The 18954-nt window shown below is 48.5% G+C and overlaps 1 protein-coding gene across 1 annotated transcript in view; it reads left to right on the forward strand.

Moving 5' to 3' along the window:
• The window catches only part of Apcdd1 (APC down-regulated 1), a 29747-nt gene extending 12523 nt beyond the window's left edge, over positions 1 to 17224 (forward strand). Inside the window, exons 3-5 of the mRNA XM_038331249.1 lie at positions 2064 to 2595; positions 13495 to 13816; positions 15389 to 17224. Of these exons, the coding sequence (XP_038187177.1) occupies positions 2064 to 2595; positions 13495 to 13816; positions 15389 to 15834 (1300 nt within the window). The 3' untranslated portion in view covers positions 15835 to 17224. The remainder of the gene's footprint in view (positions 1 to 2063; positions 2596 to 13494; positions 13817 to 15388) is intronic.
• The last annotated feature ends 1730 nt before the right edge of the window (positions 17225 to 18954 follow it).

Genomic DNA, 18954 nt, shown 5'->3' on the forward strand with positions numbered 1-18954 from the left:
TCTTTGCATATGAATTTTAAATGTAAAATTATAATCCAAAAATAGTCATTTACTAGGTGGCTGCTGTGGGCCAAGCCGTTGTGTATATTTTGTGTATATAGTGGTGACTCAGACAGACTTCGTCCCTATTGTCAGAGATTTTGCAGACCCAGGGAGGCAGGGGGGAATGACAGCAGGTACAGAAGGAGAATGTGAGAGAGCCTTATTTTAAGGTAAGGATGGGTCTTGAATGTCTAGTCTCTTCCTGCAGGAAGAATTATCTATGTAGAGAAATTAGCCAAGTTATGGCTGGATGCAGAGTCAGCATGACCTGACCACCCTGGAGACCTCACTGACCCCAGACCTGCAACCTAGCTCCCTGCAGGTGACTCTGAACTATCTTTCAGAATAAATCTTTTTGTTACTGTTGTTGATCTGGGGAAAGCTTTTTCTTGTGGTGTTGTGTTGTTTTTTGTTTTTTTTTTTTTTTTTGAGACAACATTGCATCCGGGTTAACCTTGAACTCCTGAGCTCAGGTGATCCTCTTGCTTAAGCCTCTGAAGTAGCCGGGACTACAGGTATGTGCTACTGTGTCCAGCTAACAGGTCTTCTGATCTAGGAAAACTCGAAAGTGATTGAATGATGTCATGCCTGGAGCATGCTTAAAATGTGATTCAGCTTTATTAAAGGGTGCTCCAGCTGTTTCGTGGCAAATATATGGGAGCAGCCAAAAGCCAGGAGTGACTATTGGAGCCTCGCACATGTTTGCTAGAGCTGGTGTTGGCTTCAATGAAGGGATGGGGGAGCAATGGAGAAATGACTGGGTCTGAGATACACTGACGTCAGGAGGGACACTCCCCAGGCTGTTGATGATGAGGTTAAGAGAACAAAATGAAAGAGAAAAGGTCTTCCCACCTCTGCCTCCACTGACCCCTAGCGCAGCTCACACTAAACTCCAGTTTCTTTGGGTCAAAAGCCTAGAGCAGTCTCTGCCTCTTTCTTTTGCCTCCAGTGACCAGTGCTCAAAGAATTATGTGTTTTATATCCACAAGGCATTATTCAACATCAATGGATATATTTACACAACAGAAGTACCCATATTAAGTACTAGTTACTGCTCATCGGTCTGCCAACTCAAAATCTAAACTGTTGATGCTTTTAAGAAGCACCTGTGTTTGGGATTTTATCCCGGTTGCTTGGTTTAGCCATACTGTCTGTCAGCTCAGCTCAGAGTTCTTGATGTGCAGAGGCGGGATTCTGATGAGCTGAGTCGGCACTGGAAAGACCAGGTCTGACCCACTTCATAGTCAAACTCTGGACAATAAATCAAGGAATCTCCTCCCTCCACTGATACAGGTTCTTCTGTGTCTATGTGGACTGAGGACAAACCATGTTTAAATATCCCTGAGCCCATGAGCTATTTGCTCCATAGACCCAGTCACACATTTCTGGCTTGGGAGCCTAGCTTTGATCTAGGGACATTTCTCCTTTGTCAACCAACACAAACCAAAGGAATCCTGGTCTCTCTTATTATGTTAGCTTTGCTCCACTTAATTGCCTTTTATTTTTCCCCCACCAAGAGAATAATACTTTTGAGTGGCTAGAAGGGCAAACTTCAGATCTGCCAAGATTCCATTTCAGAACAAAGGACATCTCATACCACCCTAGACAAGGTCTGTCATTTGAAGTGTTCTTGAATCCTTTTTGGTCTACCAGGTAACTGTTCCTTGTATAGACCAGCAGCACGCTGTCCCCTCTTATCCAGAGAGAAGGGAACTTCCCTGTGAGGCCCCTGTTTCTCCTCACATACAAAGAGTGAGAAACCTTTAGATGAGAATAGTTAGGTTCAGTTGTGGAGGCTGCATTGTCTAGATTCCTGGTCAGGCTCCAGCAATTGGCTTTTTGTGAGTGTGTGTGTGATCTTGAACATGTTTCTTTTTGCCTCAGTTTCCTCAGATGTGAATGGTCATCAGACAGGATACCTAAGCTGTTGTGAACGTTCAATAGATTGACTTTTCGCGGCCTTACTCTCTTCCACGTGCCCTTGGATTTACTCAAGATTTACCTGCTCTTTCTTTCAACAGCTGTGAAGTGAGGTCGGGGCCAGAGTTCATCACGAGGTCTTACAGATTCTACAACAATAACACCTTCAAAGCCTACCAGTTTTACTATGGCAGCAACCGCTGTACAAACCCCACCTATACGCTTATCATCCGAGGCAAGATCCGCCTGCGCCAGGCATCCTGGATCATCCGCGGTGGCACCGAGGCCGACTATCAGCTTCACGGCGTCCAAGTCATCTGCCATACGGAGGCAGTTGCTGAACAACTCAGTCAACTGGTGAACCGAACTTGCCCAGGCTTCCTGGCTCCTGGTAGTCTCTGGGTACAGGACATAGCCTATGACCTGTGGCAAGAGGACAGTAGCCACGAGTGCACCAAGGCTGTTAACTTTGCCATGCACGAACTGCAGCTCATCCGTGTGGAGAAACAGTATCCCCACCACAACCTGGACCATTTGGTGGAGGAGCTCTTCCTGGGTGACATCCACACCGATGCTACCCAGAGGGTGTTCTACCGGCCATCCAGTTACCAGCCTCCCCTGCAGAATGCCAAGGTACCCACCCACCTAACCACAGAGTCCTGCAGATTCTGCATTTCCTGGACTAAGGAAAACAGGTGGCTCATGGGGCATGTCAGAGAGATCCCAGGGGACCTGAGGAACGTAGGGTTCTACCTCACAGAGGAGGTGTTTCAGGAAAGCAAATGAAGTGTGGGATGCTGGGAAGTGACATGTAGCGGGGAGTCCTGGGACTGCCACCCGCTTGTTTTGTGTTCTGGGGGGTAGTTGGGGTGCTCATGAAAAATAACTAACAATCTCAGAACTACAGCCCAGAGGACTCCATGAGGAACATAAGGGGTACCATGACAACATGCCGCGAAAGACTCCCATCAGCACCACACACCCTACCACTAGAAGCCTCCTGAGACACCCTACCATGACCCTCTAAGGTCCTAAGGGGTCAGGTAGATTTCAGTGCCAATGCTTGAACCAAATCTCTTCTTTCCAGACCCGAGTTCTTCCCATTTTTTTAAAATGACTTGGGAAGCCACTGTCATTAGAAGGGGGACTGAAGAGGGCAGGAAGCCATTACGCCTTAGAATTCTCCTTTATTGAATTATGTTCTAGTAATATTTGGGATTCACAAGCTGTCTCCTCCCCCAAGCTCCAAATCATGTCAGTCAATGAATAACAGTTTCGTTTCCACTCAGGCGTTTGTGGAGTTCTGGGCTTGGAGGAGCAGACAGATTCAAGCCTGGTGGAGGCATCAGGGGTTTACTCTATAGGGTCCCCCAGTCGTACGAATCAGCCTCGGTGGAACAGAGCTGAGAACGGTGAATCTAAACACAGAGCTCGGGCTGGCTTGTACTCATTGTTTAAGGTCTTCTTCATGGTATTCATAGAGTCTCCTCTCCTCTCATCAGTCACCCCAGGCTCTTCTCTGCTGGAGATGTGGCAGCGCCACCTGTCTTTCCCTCCGTCACTGTCAGCTCCCATCATGGAGTTTTGTTATGAAAACTGAAAATTCTGCCCTGTGTGCGAGCTATGTGCAAGACTCTCTGAGGCTGTGCTGTCCTGCTGTGGACAAATTCCCCACTAGGACTCAGCAGGGCTCCTGCAGCCTCCTTCCTTTATGGAAGAGGAAGCGGATCTCCTGGGCTCCACCCTTAGTGTTCAGGAGTACCCAAGAGGCAAGGGAAGCCTGTAGTTGAGGAATGTCTGGGATTCTCTGATGGTGATGAGCGAGGGGCCTGAAGCTCTGCCCCTTCAGTGTGTGGGAGCCACAGTACAGGTGGCGCAGGGAGGAACTGATTACCAGGCTGCCGCTAGCTGCTGGAGGTATCTTCCTAGGCCAGGCTTCAGCAGATCTTTAAGGGAAATGGAGAAGAACTGCTGGCTTCCAGCCCTGTTCTGAGTCCTGGCTGGCTGGTAGCCTTATCTATATTCTGCCTCAAGCTTCACAGGTGCACACCATCTTGCTTAGAACCGCATTAGAAATAGGGGCAGGGAAGGGAACGTCACACCTACATGTGAGATGTCCTTAGAGTGAAAATTAACCAACCGACTTGCCATTATTCGTCATGACTGTAAGTGGTCCGGGGTGTCCATGAACCCCACCCTAACAGACCATGTGCCTGATCCAAACCGTGGTGGCAATCTGCCAAGCAGGCAGAGCCATTGTCAGCTCTTTCATCCCTGCAGCGGACTTACCAGAGAGCAGAACAGCTGTGAGCCGAGTGTGTCGGCTCATGACTAATCCTAGCGCTCAAGAGGCCGAGGCAGGAGAGTGAAGGGGTCTGCCTAGGCGACATGGTGGGGTATTGAGTACCAGAGCCAGCCTAAGCTGCTGTATAAGGCTAAGTTATCTGGAAAACAAGCAAAAACCCAAAGAATCAGCAACTATCCCATCCCATCAGTAGTGAGGGGTAGTCAGGTAAGGCTGTCTGCCCCCCATCTGACCTCATGCCACTATTTGCACACCCAGGGCCTGGTTCTGTTTCCTTGCCAACATGTGCCCACTTTGGCTCTTTGATGTCTTAAGCTCTTTTTAAATGTCAGAAGGAGGAGAATTGTTTTTTATTTCCTGCTCCCTCCCCCACCTCCCTTACCTGAATCTCTTCCTCCTACCTTCTTTGCTGTGCCTCCAGGCTCTTACTTACCTACTGGCTGCAGTCTGTGCTTCAGGAGGACCTTTCCGTTGGTCAATGCTCCTCCCTGGTCAGGGTCTATCTGGCTGTGGCTCCTGTGTGGGGGGGGATGTCTTCAGAGCCAGTCATCCAGCCCTGGCATGGGATTTCAGGGTGACAGGCATGAGGCTGGCCTTCTCTAGGGGAGTTTTTATTTCTAAAGGGTTAAAATATTTTCTTGAACTCTGGATAAATTGGCAAGCATGTGGAATTTGGAAATGGGAGCCAGTCCTAGAACACAGCTGTCTTGTTGGCATCAGTCGGGGCGAGCGCTCTTTACCTGACCCTCTAGAAGCCCTGCACTTCTTTCCTGTGCCCTGGAGGACTGTAAGGATGCTGTCTATCCTGTCTCCTTGGACTGGAGAGAGGAGCCCTGCTGGCTTGGCAGCTCCTGGAGAAATGAGGCTTTGTTGGCTGGAGAATGTGCAAGCGCTCTCTGATGCCTGCCACGAGACACTTCCGCCTGTCTTCTCCTTCCTTTCTGGTGAGGCAGCTGTGGGAGAATTTCTCCAGATTCCCAAGAATCAGACTCCTCAAACCCCAGGTCCAGGTCTAAGATTCCAGAAACGTAAAGGGTGGGAAGATCTTGAGGAAGTGATGTTTATCCAGAATATACTTCAAACAGGGATAAGGAAGGGGAGGAGTAGCATGTTTCAGGTGATGTCATTTCTATGAAACTAATAATTGAAGAAAGGGAGGAACAGAGGCTGTGAGGAGGAGAAACCTAGCAACGGATTCTGAAGAGCGGTGGAGGTGGGGGTCTGAGGCTTCCTTTAGCTGCCTTCTGTAATTTGTTCCATGGTCTTATAGAACCTAAACACCACTGCCATGCAAAATTAAAATTCAAATAAAGAAAAAGCCCTGCTAGAAGTTTAAGGAATGGTGAAGCCATGGATAAACAGCTGTAGCCACTGAGAGAAAAGCTTAGGCTTCCCTGGAAGCCCAGGAAGACCTATGCTGTGGGACCACTGTGGCTGCCCAGCCAGAATGGTTGCAAGGTTGTGAAAGGCCTCAGGCTTGAGCAGCTGAAAGGGCCCATTCTTTTCTTGTTGTCCCTTGCCTTGTGCCTCTTGGCCTCAGTGCACAGTGATGCCCCTCAGGAAGTTTTTAGATCCTTCCCCAAGAGAAAAAGTGAATGGACTTGGCCGGTGTTATTCTAGTCTCTGGACGTGGTAAAGCCCAGTTGCTTGTGCCCATGGGACATTCCAGCAGCAGGTTGTCTGGGCTGGTTGTGGCTGTCTGGCCCAGGACAGGAAGTAGCCTGGAGTGAGTGTCTTCAAAGAGTACACACACACACACACACACACACACACACACACACACACACACACGTCTGTGCAGGGGGCCCAGGAATCTCTAGCTTTGAACTGTCTGCCTCCCCCTAATTGCTGGTCCATGGAGACCTGGCTGAAAATTAGTTTAATGCTAAATTGAGTTTGAAACCACTAGTCTTAGCCCCTGTGGAAACAGGACACCCTGTAAAAATAGAAACTTCAAGTCAACTTGTTTTTCTAGGCTTTACACAGCTCCGCTGAGGCTCCGAGTCCACTGGCAAATCAATGCTGTTTGCGGACTCAGGTGTGTGGGGAGTTCTGTCAGCAGGACATTGGCTGCTCTTCATTAAGAAAAATCAGGGTGGCCTAAAATAACCCCAAAAAGATGCTCCAAGTGGGAGTTTAACCCCAGCACAGTGCCGCCCTCTGCCTCGATTCACTAGAGCCATGTAGTTGGAGTGTACACCCAAGTTCAAGTACAGCAATACACTTCTAAAAGAAAATCATTGCCAGAAGCCTTAGAAAGGGCAAGACTTTTAAGCAGATAGAATGATCATTCTCCAAAATCCTCCATGGATTCATCCATAGGATTGTAAATCAAAGGGGCTGTCTAAAAGCAACCCCTAAGCATTGTGTGTCTTACATATTGTAACCGTGTAGCTACTTGGGAGTGGGAGAGAGGGTAGCATCAGGCCTTCACAGCTCCTGACCCCTACAGAGGAAGAAAAGAGCCAGAGCTCTGACACATTCTCCAGTTCTACAGAAGTCAGGCTGGGAACCAGCATCACTTTGTAATTCAGTCTCCTTTGAGAATCGTGGCTTTCTACAAGGCGTTGACTTTTGTCTGCATGGCATTGGTTCCAGGACCCCCACAGACATCAAAAGACAGCACAGGTCCTGTGACATGGAGTGTGTGTGCATAGATGTTCTATATACCTCCCTTAGATGTTAAACCATCACTGGTAGACTTACAGTCTCTGAGACGATGCGAGTATATATAAATGGCTGGCAAACTATCCTTCAGGATTCAGCAAGCAGGAACAGTAGAGGTGCAGTATTTCCCCCTCGGGGTTTGGTCTGCATTTGAATGCATCCTCAGATAAAAGCTCATGCATGAAGAGGGCTGACTGTGTGTGAAAAGGACAGGCGATCCATGGAACTTCCTGGTATTGATGACTCAGGGGGCCTGGAGCAGGCTCTGTGGGCAGTAGACTTTTTCAGCCCATTGCTGCTGCAGGCTAGGTTAGTTGTTAGGTCTCTGAGTCCATGCTGTGAGACTACTGGGCGAGAAGACAGGACACTATGTAAACGGAGACTGCACTTTAATTTCCCAGGCACCCAGACCTGAATAATCACACAGAAACTCTATTAATTGCAACACTGTTTGGCCGATGTTTCAGGCATATTTCTAGCTAGCTCTTACATCTTAAATAAATTGATTTCTATTAGTTTATGTATTGCCACATGGCCATGGCATTACCTCATTTTCTTTATGTCTTGTTTCCTCTGCGGCTGCCTGGCATCTCACCTGACTCTGCCTTCTTTATCTCTATATCTCTGCTCAGATTTCCCACCTGGCTTTACTCTGCTAAGCCATTGGCCAAAACAGCTTTATTTATTAGCCAATAAAAGTAACACATATACAGAAGGGCATCCCACATCAACACTAGCTCAGGGAAGGAGCCAGGTACTTGTGGAAGGACCCTGTGCGCCTTCTCTTCTGCCGGAGTTGTGAAAGGAAAAGGGCCTTGCAGAGATGATGGGAGATAGACATGGTGGTACAAGGCTTCAGGTTTGGAGAGTCGTGGCCTGAGATAGCTTCCCAGGCCATTCTTAGGTAAATTTTCCTAAAGAAAATTCTTCCCCCTACTGGGCCTCAGTGTTCACTCCGCAGCAGATGCTTGACAGTAGCTGCAGCCCTAGAGCTGACTGTTAGGACTGCTTGCTTGGTTTGACATGCACACCATGGCTATGCTGCGGGGCTGCTGCCACGCCCTGGTTGCCGATAGGGATCTTGTTGTTTCTTGACTCCTCCGGAAGATTTTTTGGCAGACAAACAGGCATGCAGGGTTGCTTTATTTAAGGAGCTAGCAGGCTAGGAAAGATTTGTTGTCAGGGACAATGCAAGCGGTAAACATTTCATCCCTTAAAAGGCAAGAACACTGAGAGGCCAGAGTGAAACCCCCAAGAAGCAGGAAATTGGCCATTTGAAAAGTATGTCTCAGCAGCTAGGGAGACAGGAGGGGGAGCAGGCAAAGATGCTTCCTTTGTGGACAGCAGTGTCATCTTGGCCCCTTTAAGGGATCTAAATGAACCTGGGGTCATGGTCTAGAATCTGAATCTAGATTTATTCGTTACATTTATTGATTTCACGTGTATACACACATACAGAAATTTAGAAATTCAAATTCAAGTGCAGCGAGTGTCCTTATCCCTGACCATGTCCCTGACTCTGAATCCAGACCCAGGAAGCACTGTGGGATGCTGCCCCCACAGACAACATCTCTCCAGGTGGACAAATGTGACTTCTGTCATTCAGCTCCTTCTCACCTATCCTGTGACAGCATTCTCCCTGTCAGTCTGTCCATCTGGAGCCTCATCAGGCCCAGCATGGGTAACCTCACGGGTAACCTGGAAAATGTGAGGGGGAGCTCTCTGGGCTTGGCCTGAGAGCTGACGCCAGGGAGGGTGATCACATGAGATTGTGTGCAACAGAAATGTCACCCAGCACACTGCAAATTGCCGTTGCAAGCAGAGCTTTCACCAGAGACTTCTGGTGGCCGTGGCTTACTTATGGTTATTCTGTATGAGAATCATGAATACTTTTTGTTTAATGCAGTGGAGCAAAGGAAGTTTGCTCCAATGGAAAGGAAGTTTCCATCATCTACTCTCATTTCTCTCCTTGAACAAAACTTTTAGCCAAGAGTTGCTGCTTTGAAGGCTTGTGCTTTGTCCAGCCTGCTATTCTGATTGATCTTTCACAAGATCTTCTCATGTAATTTCTTCCATTCCGGGAAGTCCGTGGAAACAAGTGGGCACTGTCAGCAGATGCTCTTGACCAACCCTCCCGAAATAAATGTTGGCAGGAAACAGGAGAAGCCTGAAGAGCCCCCATCAGTCATCAGCCCCAGAGCCCTTTTCCATGGGGCTGTAGTCCTTGTTGAGGGGACATTTGCTGTTTGCGGAACCTCAGGCCTAAGGGCTGAAGGAGATGAAGGCCGCACTCCACAAGCCCCAGGACCAAATTAGAGAGCCAAGTTCATGAGGTCATCTGGCCTAAGTCATTCTCCCTCTGCACCTTGGTTTCCTCGGCTAGGAGCTGCGCCGAGGTTCCCGTTGGGAGGGTGGAAAGCCTTAGAAGTAAATGTGCTTTAATGCCTCCGAATCCCGTGTCCGTATGCACAGGCTGCAGTTCTTGAACTGCAGTGCGCAGACGAGGCAAACCCTGCTCCCTGCCAGCAGCGCAGTGTACTTGGGGGCTACGAGGTCAATTTCCATTTTTAACACCAGTTCCTCTTTTCAGAGAACACTTGCACGGGGCTTATTTCTAGCTCCAGCCCTCTTGAGTTAAGTCTACACCCCAGCCCTGATGCCGAGCACGGAACCCAGAATCACTTACATGCTGGACAAGTACTCTACCTCTCCACAGCGCCCAAGGTCCCTAGATTAAAGCTTTTCATAGTGGGTGTAAAGAATAGCAGCAAGGAAATATCTTCTTGCTCCTCTGATTGGAACCTTCATATCATGTGCATACAGAATCCCTGACTTTAAATAGCCCTTTCTAGCCTGGAGGGAAATGGAGCCCTACACAACCAAGCTGGTGAGCTCAGGAAAAGATACTTCTCAAGTGTAAAGCACGTCAGTGGTATAAATCAACTTTCACTTGAAAAAGTCTCCCTATGCTGTTCTTATCTGCCAATCTTTAAAGGATCTCTCATTAAACCACCCTAGAAAAGGGGGCTGTAGAACAATACAGCAGGTAGGCTTTGCACCCTGCTCCTGTGAAATTACTGCTATAGGTGCCTTTAATTTTTATTCATGCTGAGGAGTACGAGAATTTATGAACAGCACTGTTAACGTTTAATTCACAAACAAAAGTATCTCCTTACACACCCATGACTAAAACTGTCACCTTGTCGATCTCTCTCCGTGGAGGCCAAAAACACTGCCTCTGCTTATGACATCTTTGGTTGCTTAATGGTAATGGCAAAGTTGTTTTAAACGGGACTCGGGGGGGGGGGGGGCAAAACAGGCTTTCCGCCGAAGAATTCATACAAATAACAGGTATGTTCTTTATCGAATAGTTAAGGAAGTATAAATTTAAACCACAATAGGATACCAAGTTGCCCATTGGGACAGCTGTTACCAAAGGGGGGGGAAGAGGGAAACTAAATGTTGGCAAGGATGTGGGGGAATTGGAATTCTTCTAGTTGCTGATAGAAGGCTCAAATGTGCAACTACTGCAGGACACGGGCTTGTTCCTCTGAAAAGTAAACATTGGATTACCATACGCTGCAGCTCTTTTACGTCTAGGCAGATACTCAAAAAGATTGAAAGAGAAATACAAATCCATAGTCGTTCAACCGTGTTCATGGCGTTACTCACTGAAGTGAAAAGATGGGGAGCAGTCCATGTGTCTCCGAACAGAGTAACTGATAAGCAAAATGTGTCTCTACATGGAATGATTAGACCTTAGAAAGGAAGGGCTTTCTGAAACATGTTACAACATGTGTCTCTACATGAAATGTGTCTCTACGTGGAATAGTTAGGCCTTAGAAGGAAGGGCTTTCTGAAACATGCTACAGCATGCGTTAACCTACAGTCCATTTGCTAATGACATTGGCCAGTCACAAAATGGCAAATACTGTATGAGTCTCCTTGTAACAGGTCATATTCAAAGACAGAAAGTAGAAGGTTGGTTGCCAGGGGCTAAGAAAGCGAGGGATGGAAAGTCATTTCAGTTGGGGAAGATGAGAAGGTTCTAGAAATAGACATTGGTGATGGCCACCTAACCATGTGACTGTACTTAATGCCACAGAACTATGCACTTAAAATTTACTAAGATGATCAGTTCTCTAGCCTTTTTTTTTAAAAAAAAAAAAAAAAAACACAATAAAACAAAAACAACCAGATTAAGAATTTGGTAATACTAGTGCTTAAGAGCCAGGCTCCTTCTGGTCACTGCACATGAACCCAGATCCTGTAGGCTCGCAGGTTCAAACACGCCCAGCCTGCTTTTTACTTCTGCCCAACTGAAACTGTTTATCTCAGGGATGCCCGTCATCTGGAGGAGCCACAGGGAATTCTCGTGGAGTCCCGGACTCCTGCCTCCTCTTCTTAAAGAAATGCTCCTCATGAACATCCAACCTGCCTCTCATGGTGCCACTGTGGAGCAGCCTGGGTGACAGCTGTGCCCTCCCCTCACACAGTCTTTTCCTGTTGAACTAAAAAGCCTCGATCTTCAATGTTCTCCCATCAGCACTGAGCTTTCCTTGAACCAAGACTAGTGCTGAAGGGAAAAACACATCTTCTCAGGGATGGAGAATTAACTTCTCGAAAGGCCGTAAGTGAAGGAGGCACAGTGGATGTCCCTAAATTCCCAGCCAATGCAGAAATTCAAGTTGTGAAGAGTGGGATGGAGGAGAAGTGGAGGTTGGGATGGGTGAAAGTAAGTGATTCAGCCCACAGAACCTGGTAGGGCCTTCTGGGGCGCCGGCACAGTAGGCAGCAAGCATCTTTGCTGTGGAGATGGTGGCAAGGAGGGGCCCCAGCTCTGTGTGGACCATTGGAGACCCTATGGGTCCATACTTCTGACCCTGACTGAACATCAGCTTCTGATGCCTCCTCTTTCTGGAGTGTGCAGGCCACCTGCAGGTGCTTTAGACCGCCATGCTTGGGCAGGGCCTCGGTGCCATTGTGAATCGGCGTCATGGTGATTGTGCTAATATTCTGCCATACTCTGCTCTGTGCAGGAGTCCCAGAGTGTACCTTGTGACAGACACCAAGTGTGTAAGTGAGGAAGCTGAAGGAGAGAGAAATGGCTGACTTGTCACGGCCTCCAGCTGCGGGGCAGGCAGTGGGGCTGGCTTCCGCCTTGGGGTCTGGCCAGAGCTACCCTTATCTGCCCAGAATCAGCACTGGCTTCCCTTGGGCTGTGTGCTTGTTATCTCCCCATGGTCTGCTGATCACAGACTAGAGCTCAGTTTATATGCTCCTGTGTGCCCAGAGGTTCTCTGCAGGGAACCCCAGCCAGGAAAAGCACCTGGACCCTGGGTCTTCTCCTTAACTCTGTGCCCCAGATATCTCACCATCTACAAACCACACATCACCTGAACAAAGGACACATTCTCTGCTATAGGCTGTAATTGAGCTCATCTAATAGATGAAGGGGGTCAAGTGAGTACAGGGTTTCCCCTTGGTGGGGGTGTGGAGGAGGCAGGTGGCAGCCGCCTACCCTCCCACCCTTACCACAGTCTTCCAGAAAGGCAAGCATGTCACCATTGCCAAGTCACAGGTACGAGGGTAACAAGCCTACCTTGGTGAAGGAGGTGAATTTTTGACTGCAGGAAAAATGCTGAGAACAAGTGTTTTCCCGTCCCGGGAAGGATCAAGGTGTGACTGTGGGCCTGGATACATATGGGCTGGGAGTGTGGGGCTGCAGGTCCCCGTGAGCTGTGCCTCCCTGGTGAGAGGACTGAGATCAAAGGCCCTAGCCCATTTTCTGTTCACCCTGGGGAGCCTTGTACTGACTCTGAGGGAGCAGAAACTTGGAGAAGACCCCTGCGTTACAGTTGTCCTGTGGGTTGGGTTAAGTGGCGGGCTCATGGTGCTGTGGCCAGGACCAGTTCTCCTGACTGACTTATAGCCAGAGATTTTGGGTGCCAGCTCTGAAGCCTCCAGGCAAGTAGGGTAATCAGAGCTCACATCTGTGAAATATATGAACACCAACCAAAATACCATCCACAGGGCACGCCTCCTGGAAGTGAGAGCATGGCTTTTCTGTGGACCTTAAGCTGCAGAAGGTTGGAAAAGCAGACATTTCGAAAGCTAAGAAGCTCTGAACCTCGGGCTCGTGACACACATGGACAGCTCAAGCACATGCTCCAGAGACCTCCCACTCCCTCCTGTCTGCTTCCTCTACCTCCTGCATTCACTTTAGCAAAGGGACCCAGAGATTCCGCTCATCTATAGTCGCAGCCAGCTCTGTTTTCCTTACTGTATTTTGCAGTTTCTTGCTTTAAAAATGTAATTGTGGGACTGGAGAGATGGCTCAATGGTTAAGAGCACTGACTGCTTTTCCAGAGGTCCCGAGTTCAATTTCCAACAAACACATGCTGGTTCACAACCATTTGCTTGGGGGGTTAAGTGATGGTGTCCTGAATGTCCATTCCTAACCATGGTGAACCTCCCTGCCCCCATCTTCAGGGATGTGTATGCTTACTGAGGTCATGGGAAAACTAAAGTCTCCAAATGTCTTTGTTTCTTTGCTGCAGAACCACAACCATGCCTGCATAGCCTGCCGGATCATTTACCGCTCTGACGAACACCACCCCCCCATCCTACCCCCCAAGGCTGACCTGACCATCGGTCTACACGGGGAATGGGTGAGCCAGCGTTGTGAGGTGCGGCCCGAAGTCCTCTTCCTCACCCGCCACTTCATCTTCCACGACAACAATAATACCTGGGAGGGCCATTACTACCACTACTCGGACCCTGTCTGCAAACACCCCACCTTCACGATCTACGCTCGAGGCCGTTACAGCCGCGGTGTGCTCTCCTCCAGGGTCATGGGAGGCACAGAGTTTGTGTTCAAAGGTAAGTCTTCTGTCCCTACTTCTCACAGCACGGCTCACGAGCAGCTCTGGGACATTTGTTAGGGCAAAACCTCAGCGAAACGGTGTCTGCTGCTTGAGATGCTGGGAATGAAACTAGAGCCATGACTGCCACACAGCATCCTTGGCGATACTATCTGAGCTCCTTCCTACTCAGAGCAGGCTAGTACCAGGCATCCATGTGACAGTCAGATACAATGGGACCCAAGCCATCACGCGGGCCTCTGTAATGCAAGAGTCAAGAATGTGTCTGCAATGGAGCCTAACAGCCTCTCTAATAGCATCAGGCTTATTGTGAGCTGGGTACTTTTCCTAAATGAGGAATCCAGAACAGGTGTCAGTTACGACTTGATGCGCAGAGTCGGTACTTCCAATCTGAGCTGGGGCTGCACACAAGAACTTGAACCAGGCTTGAAGGCGAGAGCATTATGGTTGAAAGGTCATGCTGTGCACTGCTCACCCAAGCAGGGAAGCTGAGGTCAGGAGGCGCCTGCCCCTACCACAAGGGAGGTCTTGCTGCTTTAGTGTTAAGTCTGAATGTCTATAATGCAGTGTCAACCCTGTAATACCAAGCAATGAGGGAAGCTAAGTCACTGGGTGACCCCTCCAGGGCAGCACTGGAATGCAGTCTGAGCTGTCTGGTTGCCTCAAGGAAGCCCTGAGCATGACCGCCCTCCATTGATGAGGAACTTTGCTCTTGTACACTGGCCTTGTAAACTTAACCAAGGAAAATCTGTCTGCTCACCCCAAATCCCACTGTGATATATGCAAAGTGTAGTCCCTTGAGAGGACCCCACGGGTCCACAAAGACAAGGGCTTGTAGTTATCCCTTCATATTGTTCTTGTCTGCACATAGCTGCATTTAGACACACATCTGATGGGTCCATGTTAGTCTGTGAAAATGCTCATTCTGATACATGTTTGATGTGAGACCATTCGGATGCTTCAAGACCTCTTCTTAGAAATACAATCTGAGTTTTAGTCAACATTTTTTGGGGGTGTCATGTGTCCCAAAGAACACTTTAGAGGAATGCTCTTTATTTCACACTCACGGGTGTGATTAGCAGCACACTGGGCTCACCAAATGTCAGCCATGTTTTCTACCCACATCTACAGTATACTGCTATCCCTTTGTGTGCATGGGGAATTAACTCCAGGACTCCCTGGAGATACCAAAACTCAAGAGTTTCTCTAGTCCTTTCTGTGAAATGAGGAGCCTTGCACAACACCAAGGTGCACATTCCTTATTCTTTACACCATGTCTAGGCTGCTTCTGACACCTGAAGTAGCACCATGAGGCTGTGTAGTTAAGCCGTGGCTTCAGAGTGTGTGATACTATGAGCAGACTGACCCTGTTTGGTGTGACCGCCATTCAGATCAGCATATGAACCTTCCCACCTGAGCTTGCTCTTGTGGTTACTGTGGTCAGTGGGGGCAAACAATTAGACTGTTTTAAAAAGGAAGCTTTGATGAGACAGTGTCCCCAGCATTTGCCGGAAGTGTCTGCCTCCCCAGTTGTCCCCCCGAGAGTCACGGATATCTCTCTTGTCCACAGTGAATCATATGAAGGTCACGCCCATGGATGCAGCCACAGCTTCCCTCCTCAATGTCTTCAGCGGGAATGAGTGTGGGGCTGAGGGCTCCTGGCAAGTGGGTATCCAGCAGGACGTGACACACACCAATGGCTGTGTGGCTTTGGGCATCAAACTACCTCACACAGAATATGAGATCTTCAAAATGGAGCAAGATGCCCGGGGCCGCTATCTGCTGTTCAATGGCCAGAGGCCCAGCGATGGCTCCAGTCCAGACAGGCCTGAGAAGAGGGCAACATCGTACCAGATGCCCTTGGTCCAGTGTGCCTCTTCTTCCCCTAGAGCTGAAGACTTGGACGACAGTCGGGCCCATCTGTTTGGCAGGGCAGCAGGGAGGACAGCTGGGCCCCTGGTGCTTACATCCTTTGCCTGCCTTTGGACTCTACCACATTGGAGCATCCTCCGATAGGAGACATTTTCTAAAGCAAGACTCTACCATTTATGACTTTTCTTCACGCAGAGAATGAACATTGATTCTTTTGATGCACTTGAAGGCCTGAGATCTGCCATTGTCTTTCCCCTGTCCCCTCTTCCAGCCTCTGAGTCCTGAGCAGTGTGTTTGAAGTTTCGGCTTTGAATTTCTTCCAGCCTGATCCCTGGCCTGAGAACTTCATAGCAGTGATTGCACTTTAAGTCTGCAGAGAGTCGGAGCTAATGTGTGTTGGAGTGGCAGCAAGGATGGTAGCTAGCTTCTTAACTCTGAACCTCCTGCTTCCCTATGTATCTCTGAGCTGAGCTTTAAACATAGACATGTCAAGCTGCAGCTTTCTCTGCCATTGCTTCTCTTATTTCTTCAAACCCCTTCCACTCTCCAAGTTTTCTACACTGGAATCCAGTGAAGAGTTGGCTTGGGACGGCCATCAAGACCCTGTGTATTAATACAGAAAAGATATGGGTATCGATGTGTACATAGGAGGTTCAAGGTTCAGCTAAATCATTGGTCCAGCCTTAATGCCAGTCACCACTTTCAGAATGTCGAGTAGAGAGGTGTTTATAAATCTTCAAAGTCATTTAAACCAGGTTTACTAGCACTAGTTTTCAATTGTTGAGCAAAGATGGGTGCCATATACTTGCTCTGGTGACTCAGATTGTAGCCTGCTGCTTGCTTAACCCTTGGAGTAGACTGGTCCAGTTGGGGAATTCAGAAGGGCCCCATTTCCCAGACAGTCAGAAGCAGCGGTGCTAAGGGCAGCTCGGGTGTGTTAAGTGCCACGGGAGTGATAAGATCTGTGGCGGTTTTCTCCAGGTGAGGCATCCGTCTCCTGGCTCACACTGTGGTTGGGGTGGGGAGAAGAACCCCACCTCCGCCACGCCATCCTCTCACACAGACACAGAGCTTTTCAGTGCTCCCGTGGCTCACTGGTGAAAGAGGCCTGGGTGGGACTCATCCTCACTGGGGACCTGCTGGAGGCCGTTTCTGTGCAACGTGGAGTCTTTATGAGAAGGCTTGATTCGGCTTCCTCTCTGCATTTACTTGGTTCTGCCCCAGCTGTGAGCTCCAGAGCCATCTTATTCAGGGTTAGCTGCTTCGTGGTCCTTAGGAAGGAGGAGGGGATGGCCGCCCATTCCTTTGTGTTATCGCAACTGATGCTGTAGACACCAAGTGCTATTGCTCACGGCGAGCCATGCAGGCAGGCGCCGAGACACAGAAAGAAGCAGACATGGAGGCCACGATCCAGGAGCAGTCGGTCACGTATTTAAGGATTCACTTTATGGAGCAGTAGCGTCCGTGTGGTGTTAAGTTATAACGATGGCATGGAGCACCAGAGTGCTTTATATTTAGATTATATTTTAAGTCGTGGTGCATACTTGAGGGGTTTTTATCCAAAATGAAAATACTAACTTAATGTCTACTAAGTTTAATAAACAAAGAATTTGGAAGGAATCCCACGAAATATGTCTTATCTGTCAATTTAATTGATACTGATACTGGCTTCAAAGTGAAAACCTCTACGGACTCTAAGACACAATTCAGGGATTGTCCAGGAGCTGGGTTTATAGCCACTTAGTTCCCTGCCTTCCTTCTAGACGCACCTATTTCTACTTTTTAACAATATGTTATATATACCACCCCAAATGCATAGATATCAACACATACACAGTGCATGAACGATGAGTCTATATGAAGTTTGCGTGATCACTTTCTGATGTGATATAAGTCTTTACAGAGAAATGAAAGCCATTTATTCACGATTCACCAGCACACTAAAGTATGTTGCTGTATTTCCCATGGGCGTTCATCTCAGCTTGGTTATAGCAGATTCACTTGTCTCTAGAGCAACGTCATGTGACCCATGCTGATAGGGAATTCCCAGTGACCTTGAATGCACAATAAATTTCTAGGGCCTCCAGGCTCAAGGGTCAAAACTGACAAGTCAAGACTGAGATGCTCTGTTTGCTTGTTTGTTAAATTTGCCTTGTTTTTGATTATGTGCATATAGTGGAGCGGGTAGTGACGTGCACATAAGAGCACACGTGCCCACAGAGTGCACAGAGATCCCCTGGAGCTGGAGTTCTAGGGAGCTGTGAGCCACCCAGTGTGGGTGAGAGGAACCAAACTCTGCTTCTCTGCAAGAGTAGTGCATGGTTTTACCCCCCAGCTCCTGTGTCATTTAAGACAGTGTTTTACTAAGTATCTCAGGTTGGCCTTGAATTCCTGCTCCTGCCTCCACCCTTTAAGTGCTGGGCTGACAGGCCACGTCTACTGTGCCTGGCCTGGAACAAGATGCTTTCTGAGGAAGGTATGACTGACCCTAGAATATTCCATTTATAGAACGAGTTTGAAGTACACCATAGTTAAGTGCTCAGGGCCCGGCAAGTCTCACTCTCAGTCAGTGGCGGGTGATTCTGCTTGTAAATTCTAGATCTGGGGAAAGTCAGAGATCATGGAAGGTTCTTGCAGACCGTGCTGATCAGCTGCAGCTAGCTAGGCTTTAAGCCATTGCTGGAACAGAACGTAAGACAGGATGGTGTGTAAAGAATGCGGGTTTATGTTGGCTTGCAGTTCTGGGAGTCTGAAATCAGACAGCTGCATCTGAGGAGGGCCCCTGCAGCTCCGACTTGGCAGCAAGCAGCAGGTGCATTCTACGCAAAGCATGAAGGGTGGACTTGCTTTATCTAACCTGTTCTCCTGGCAATAAATCCAACTCCATGAGATTGAGAACTGCCAAGAAACATTCACCGTGGTTCCACCGTTGACCCCTACACCTATTGGCTCCACAACCTGACCCTGCCACATTGAGGAATTAGGGTTCCCAATCATAAATTCAGCAAGACACAGTCAAAGCATAGCACTGGGCTTCTTTGCTTACTGAGGAGCATGCTGGGAAGGGTCAGAAAACAGTCCCTTGAGTTGACAGTAAAATCTGGATGTAATCAAGACTTCAAACCTAAAAATCAATTTGTCCCCCACCCCAGTTCAAAAAGGAAACTGTTGGAGTCTCCCCTTCATGCACCACAGAACAAAGGGTCTATTTTCTCAGACATGGGGCAACTCAGCAGTGGCCAACATCAAGAGCCACAACTAGTG

Source organism: Arvicola amphibius, chromosome 5 (genome assembly GCF_903992535.2).
Source record: "Arvicola amphibius chromosome 5, mArvAmp1.2, whole genome shotgun sequence".
Classification (NCBI taxonomy): domain Eukaryota; kingdom Metazoa; phylum Chordata; class Mammalia; order Rodentia; family Cricetidae; genus Arvicola; species Arvicola amphibius.